Below are 7,597 nucleotides of genomic sequence, written 5' to 3' on the forward strand. Positions count from 1 at the left end.
GGTGTTGCATAATGTCATAAAAGTCGTTAATTTTTCAAAAAATATTCATTTTTACCCTTATGTTTTCAAGTCATGTATTGATAACCGAGTAACCAGCTAAAATGGTAACAATGAAAATTTTTACACAAACTTCTGGCTTTATTGAACCCAAAGGATAAAACTAAATATTTTTTGAAAACTTAAGTGCTTTTATGACATTAGTTCATTTAATTATTTAAATCATCTATGATTAACAAATTATCTGATTTGTTTATAAAACTCCTCCATTGATATGACAACTTGTATTTAGAAAGTCGTTCTTTTCTTCTTTTTTTTTTTTTGGGGGGGGGGGGGGACTTATGGAGCAGCAAACCATGTCAAAATAATAGATCCCTTCCCATTTTGGGTTCATTCAAAGAATATTCGAATGCAGTCTTCATGGACGATGTGCACCTTGTAGCTGAGTGACCACTTCCCAAAGTCGTTTCTGAATGCCGGAAAAAATGTAAGACAATCTCATATGGCTTTGGAATTCATGGATGAGGAGATTGTATTAAACACTTGTAGAAGTTTACTTGATGAGGGGACATATGTCACTGTTTTCGTCCGTAGAGAATTTTTTTAGTATACTCTCAACTGAAAGTGTTAAAAAAAAAAAATCAAACTTTAAATGTTGTGGGCTTATGGGTTCGGTGCCCATTAAGACAAAAGCGTAGCCCAGTGAGTGCCAGCTGCAATTTTGGTAACTAAATGATTTTTATATAGATATAACTTTTTGTCTATTTTCAAAAAAATAATTATGCAATTAAAGTGTGTTTTCCTCTTGAAAAAGGACATGTGTTAATTAAGGCAAAAAAGATGATCTTTAAATTCCGGTCCATAAAAAGCCCAATCAAGATGTTCGGTTAACCTACTGTATACACCCTCACCAAGTTTATATAGCGAGGGGTATACAAAATTTACCAATGATATTAATAAAGTTTATCAGATCTCCTTGAAGGAGACATATATGGTTGTTGCTTTCAAAAACTATGCTTTCAATCAATAATATTGGTTAAGTTGCATTTAAAGTTTTTCATGCAAAACGACTTTCTTTTTTGTGGTTCATTTCATTACAACGTTATTTTTTGGAGTTTGCCGGTATCACGTTTACTAGCCGCCTTAATTAAATCTTGTACCTTGCTACAAAAATGTGACATTATTAAGTTCCCTTTTTGGTTGAATTGTCATGGTTCACTTGGCCAATCATTTTTGTGGTCCTATCCTAACTCTTTACATGTAAATCGATTGGTATTTAACCAAGTCTTTAAATCAACACAACACAGTCACATTGGATCCAACTTGCATTTAATGTCCTTCGTTCGTGTCACAAGAACCAATTTACCTTAGTAAATTTGAAGCTCAAATAAAAGTGTGAAGCAAATCATAAACCATTTGATTGCAGCGTGGTCTTACCCTGTGATTCACCCTCTTTCATGTGACCCTTTTCCCCTCGATCCCCATTGCCTGTGACTTGCTTCAATACCACCTTTCTTTCCATTCCATATAAATCTCATCACCCACCCCCACCCCCACCCCCACCCCTAATCCCCTCGACTCCACCTTTCTTTTCTTCATCGATCTCACAAAGACTACAACGAACTCCCACATATCTAATTATAACCATGAAGGTTTCGTTGTGCAATGCTGTGTTTCTCTCCTTGCTTCTGCTTCTTCCTCTTGACATCTCCGCAAGGCATATCGGTTTGCAACATTCACGTACGTTTATAATGCACGACAAGGATGTATATATGGTACAATCTTACGATGCACATCTGAATGTTTCCATGTGCATTATTGGGTTGTATTTGTACAACGTGTCATTTCCATGTGCATTACTGTGTTGTACTTTTGTTTAATCGATCTCACGTGAATTAACAGGTCATGGACATCACCATCAAACTCGTGGAGCCACAGAGAAGCAAAGAGGAGCCGGAGCGGGATCAGATACAGTTCAAGTGGTTGGATCAAGGCTACCAGACTGTTCCCATGCCTGCGGATCGTGTTCCCCATGCAGACTGGTTATGGTTAGCTTCGTATGTGCATCCATCGCAGAGGCAGAAACATGTCCCATGGCTTATAAGTGCATGTGTAAAAACAAATCTTATCCTGTTCCTTAAACCCATGTATCATGTTGTTTTAATCTAACGTAGAGGATTTTGTTTTGGTTTCTGTTCTTGTTTTCACAATTTTCTTAATGATAATTACAGTCACAGAGTTCTTTGGTAGTGTGTGTACTTATATATAGTATTAAATGTGTCGATTAAAGATTTTTTTCTTTACACTTAAAAAGAACGAGTAATAACCAGATAACGTTAATCTCACATATAAAATAATTTTATCTCTTATCCAGTTGATTGAGTTGGTAATGTTTCGGAGATAAAATATTTTTAGAGCCTCATGATATACAAATGCCATATAAATTTCGTTGCTCTCGTGGCGTTGCCCTCATAGTGACTTGTTATTGCATGTGTTGTCTTGGTGCTTTCTCCTTCGGATGATTTTCCTTGATGCTATGTTTAGCTTGGTGTATATATATATATATATATATATATATATATATATATATATATATATATATATATATATATATATATATATATATATATATATATATATATATATATATATATATATATATATATATATATATATATATAGAGAGAGAGAGAGAGAGAGAGAGAGAGAGAGAGAGACACACATATGTTCATAAATGAACATGTATTTTCAGTTATGAACACTCGTAATTTTTATACGATTTTATGTTTCTATGAGTTATTTTGGTTCATATGTTTTCAACAAATATTGTATGTATATAAGAACCAACCAGAATTACACAAAAATAAAATGATTAATAATGTGCACATGTATGTGTATATACAAGAGTTTAACAAAATAAAAGGTTAGACAATCTATAACACAAATGATCAAAAGTACCGATTTGTATATACTTGATAACCTTTTGTCAACATGATGTTTAAAAATGAAAACTTTTTTGGTGTACTTTGGTATTAACGTTGCCAAGAGAAGAGAAAGAGTAATTAAAACATTAATATAACATGTAAAAATCTTTAATCTAATGAACCAGATAACATTAATCGAAAGGAGATGAATCCCGAATCTAACTATACAATCATTAATCATTCGCAACTCAAGAAATAAGAAATTAATGGTGCAGAAGGTTGAAGGCTGGCAGATCTCGTATTCTATGGATGTCTTCCAGTGCAAGTTCTCTCTCCAATTGTGTTCGTGTAATTTGTAGAACTTCCTAAAGTTTTTATAAATTAACATAAATTATTACATATCAATAGTTCCAATACAAACTACAAAAAGGTTACAACCTTTTTATACAACAACCATGTTACAGTATTAAATTGTAACATGGTTCTTGAATACCCGTTCACAGTATTAAACATAATTTGAACACTATAACATATTATACTGTTAATACTGTAACATATTCTTTTTACAGTATTAACAGTTTAATATAGAAACTATGTTACCGTATTCAAAGTGTGTGTGTGTGTGTGAGAGAGAGAGAGAAAGAGAGTACATTGAACTCCATGTATGAGGCATGCATTGTAAGCCATTGTACATCCATCATTACAAAAGCAATACAATATAGAACATCAAAGGCTTCATCGTCCTCTACAATAAATTGTTCCCATGAATATCGAATCCATTATTAATAGTTTCTAAAAGTAGAAGGATTCAAGATTATATATATATATATATATATATATATATATATATATATATATATATATATATATATATATACACTCAAAAGTAGTACTTCATGATACTTTATACTTACCTCCTAATATTTTTACAAAATTGACACAGTGAAGACACCTAGGCTTAACTGCAAATTAACAGAATTCATTAGTAAGATTATATACACTCATTTCTTCACTTCCAACAAAATCATATATAAGTCTGTTAAATTTAAGATAAGCTACAAAAAGAAACGAAATAATAATTCTTCTTATTATTATTATTATTAAAACTTCAACTCACAAACCTGAATACAACTCCAACATCTGAGTTAACATGAAAGATATATTAATGCCAGCAATTGCAAAAGGATATTCCCATTCTGCTCTTTTTCCAGGTTGTTTCAATAGCAACCTACGAAAAGCAGCCTTCATTTTGAAATATTATGAATAAGTAAATTGGATTTGGTTTTTCAAATTGCTATTTCATGAATAATATCTAAAAGTTTTAATTAGAAAGTAAACATACTGGAAATGTTTTTGCAAAGAACAGCAAATTCTCAAGTGAAAGAAAACCACAACCCCTTATGACAAAACAAAATATAATCCATATAATCAAATGAATATATATTTAATCTTTTATAAAATTTAAAAAAAATTAAAAAATGTACCTAAAGTCAGTGGATGGATTAGCTCCTTGCCACCCCATTTCCTTCCATTGATCAGAGATCAACCCTGTAAGTGTAACATTCGGATATGCTAAATTCCACAATTCTACAAGGGCTTTCTGTCAATAAAACATAAAATTGCATCAAACAAGAAATCATCTCAATGTAAATTTAAAAAAGGAGTTAAAGAAATAAATATACCTGATGCTCAATGCGAGTTTCATCAAAAGGTACATTTGTACGTTCTCTAAGCTTTTGATATCTTGCTTCCTGTAAAAATTTTCCATGAGAATCTTGTTAGATTTTCACAAAAAAAAAATACAAATTATTGATCAAAATATTCAAAACTTTATAATTTTAATGGAGTCTGATATAATACCTGAACATTAGTGTACTTAAAATCAACATATTTGTTACTTGCAGAATGCTTCATGCCAAAAATTCCGCCAATCCATTGTCGTGGACCAACCATAGCAGTAGCTAAATCCAATATTTAAAAAAATGATATTTTATTATTTTACATGTTTATAAAATTCTAGATATAGTAAATCCAATATGTTTTTAAACAGATTTCACTCACTAATACATTGAGCTAATACTGATTTTCTGGTAAGAGACTTATGTAACCATTCCAAAATGTTGTCTTTGTTGTGGTGTCTCCAAGGATAATCATCTTCATCAACCTGGTTTTTGAACAAAAAGTTATGTGCATGAATAGATCAGTAAATGGAAACTGAATGGGTGGGATTCAGTGATGAATATTGGAAATTTTAGTGTGATTGGTTTATGAAAACTTGAAAATTGAGTCCATACTTGGAAGCAAAAGAATTTTAGGAAGAACTCCCACGAACACATTAGAATAATGCATATCATTCATTTGATTTCTACATTATAATGCGGTAATCAAATATTAGATAGATCTTTTGAAATTCAAGTAATTTTAGCAAATCATATTTCACGAAATTATAACAAACACTTTGTGAAAAAATGATTTGAAGGACTCTTTAAATACAACTTAACAAGTAAAAGAACAAAGAGATGAAGAGAGAGTCCTACTCTGTGATGAGAAGAACACGAAGGTATGCATTTCCTATGTCTTAATCTCATTAGTAAAACAGATAAAACATAAATCTTGTATTCTTGTTGATCACTTTCTTCTAAACTCTCAAAAAGGAATGATATTAAAAATGCAATGTGGGTTTTGAAAAGTTAAAGAAAATATCATAAAAACGCATGTTTTACCCTAAAAATTCAACCCCTCATCATTCCAAAAGCAGTTTCTCTCCAATTTCACTTTTAGTAAGAAAAAAATATAAAGAAAGTCAATTTCTAAAAGAAACAGAAGCATATATAAATTGAAGATTAAGTAGCGCAATTAAAGGGTTATTCACTTATTCTCTTTTTAATGATTCTTTTCCTAAAAGCAAATGATGCCTAACGTAAAGTTTCTCAAAAGGAGATGAGACAAGACAAAAGTAACAACATGCATGATAATAATAACTTCACGGAATAAATTTGTAGACTTGATGAAAATGTTTCAATGGGAAAGAGGAAAGGGAAAGGCGACAAAAAGAAAAAACATAAATCGTAAATTTAGATAATATGAATTAATGATTAATAAAAAAAAAAAAGCATAATCACATTCACAAACAATGTCTATATATCGAGTAATTGATTAGCGGCGACAAGTTCATCAATAGCGACATCTATCATTAGCGGCGACAAGTTCATCAATAGCGATGAAGTAGTAGCGGCGATTTATTACAGGCGACACGTTGCCGCTATTACTTTTACTGGCGACAACTTGAATTATTACCGGCGACTTTTGTCGCCGCTAATGATCATTTTCATTGTAGTGCACTACAGGAAACAATGCCTTTAGCGGCGACACAATTACCGGCGACTCTACCGTTTGTCGCCTCTAAAGAGTTATATCACTGGTAAATGTGTAGCCGCTAAAGGCATCTCACCCGAATTCGCATTTACCCTCTCTGATAGATCTAGTCGTTCGATCAAGTATCTAATATAATGATTGGGGTCTCTTATCCGCCCAAACCAAATACCGGTGACAATTGAGTCGTCGCGAAATGTTTAAAATGTCGCCGCCAATAGTGATCTAAAAATGACGTGATACCCTTCCCTCCGGATAGTCTCCGTTGTTGCTTTATGTCGCAGGTAAAGACCAAATCATCGCCGCTAAAAATACCGCCGCTAAAGGCGGTCGCAGATAAAAAAAAACGCACACAATCTGCTCATTTTCTTCCTGTTTTCTTTCCATCTCTTCCTGTTTCCCGTTGCTACGCTGCTCCTCTTCCAATCGGTCCTCGATTTTGCTATTGATATTTAATTGGATATTATGACTTTTGATTTTTAATTAATTATAATCGGATGTGTTTTGTAATTAGCATCGACAATATTATTTTTTATATTTAATCGAATGTCGTTATGTAATTACCGAATACATTATTACCGGCAACCAAAATCGTTAATTACAAAAAAAAATTAAAATTAAAATTGTAATTACCGGCGACATGGACCTATCATTAGCGGTGACATCTATCATTAGTAGCGACAAGTTCATCAATAGCGACGAAGTAGTAGCGGCGACTTATTACCGGCGACTTTTGTTGCCGTTAATGATCGTTTTCCTTGTAGTGGAAAGATCGCAAGTGCTACAAAGGTTGCAATGATTTAAACAATTGTGGTGTTTGGTTGTGTTTATATATATATATATATATATATATATATATATATATATATATATATATATATATATATATATATATATATAGAGAGAGAGAGAGAGAGAGAGAGAAAGAGACAAACGCACGTTCATTTCGAAATATTTTGTATATTCATAACAGAACACACATATGTTCATAGATGAAGATGTATTTTCAATTATAAACACTCGAAATTTTTATACGGTTCTATGGTTTTATGAGTTATTTTGGTTCATATGTTTTCAAAAAATATTGTATGTAAGTAAGAATCAATCAGAATTAAACAAAAATAAAATCATTAATAATGTGCACATGTACGTGTGTATACAAGAGTTTAACAAAATAAAAGGTTGGACATTTTATAACACAAATGATCAAAAGTACCGATTTGTATGTACTTGATAACCTTTTGTCAACATGATGTTTAATAATTAAAACTTTTTTGATGTACTTTGGTATTAATGTTGCCAAG

The 7,597-nt window shown here is 31.8% G+C and overlaps 2 protein-coding genes across 3 annotated transcripts; one reads left to right on the top strand and one right to left on the bottom strand.

Moving 5' to 3' along the window:
* The first annotated feature begins 1,573 nt into the window (after nt 1–1,573).
* On the top strand, nt 1,574–2,190 carry EPF1 (epidermal patterning factor 1). Its single transcript, XM_078982147.1, has 2 exons — nt 1,574–1,737; nt 1,900–2,190. The coding sequence occupies exons 1-2, from the start codon at nt 1,644–1,646 to the stop codon at nt 2,136–2,138; spliced, it is 333 nt and encodes a 110-aa protein (XP_078838273.1). The 5' UTR covers nt 1,574–1,643; the 3' UTR covers nt 2,139–2,190.
* Nucleotides 2,191–3,041: 851 nt separating this feature from the next.
* Nucleotides 3,042–5,691, bottom strand: LOC145033560 (uncharacterized). 2 transcript variants are annotated; one of them, XM_078982148.1, is made up of 10 exons: nt 5,459–5,691; nt 4,983–5,085; nt 4,782–4,882; nt 4,604–4,672; nt 4,406–4,521; nt 4,264–4,318; nt 4,043–4,163; nt 3,836–3,883; nt 3,572–3,666; nt 3,042–3,286 (listed from the first exon to the last, which is right to left on the bottom strand). In XM_078982148.1, exons 1-10 carry the CDS (start codon nt 5,507–5,509, stop codon nt 3,185–3,187), a joined length of 861 nt encoding a protein of 286 aa, XP_078838274.1. In that variant the 5' UTR covers nt 5,510–5,691; the 3' UTR covers nt 3,042–3,184. The 2 variants fall into 2 exon arrangements, with proteins under 2 accessions (XP_078838274.1, XP_078838275.1); XM_078982149.1 differs by lacking the exon at nt 4,264–4,318 and having other exon boundaries at nt 3,043–3,286; nt 4,043–4,149.
* Between the last annotated feature and the right edge of the window lie 1,906 nt (nt 5,692–7,597).

Source organism: Lactuca saligna, chromosome 3 (genome assembly GCF_052625555.1).
Source record: "Lactuca saligna cultivar CGN05327 chromosome 3, ASM5262555v1, whole genome shotgun sequence".
Classification (NCBI taxonomy): domain Eukaryota; kingdom Viridiplantae; phylum Streptophyta; class Magnoliopsida; order Asterales; family Asteraceae; genus Lactuca; species Lactuca saligna.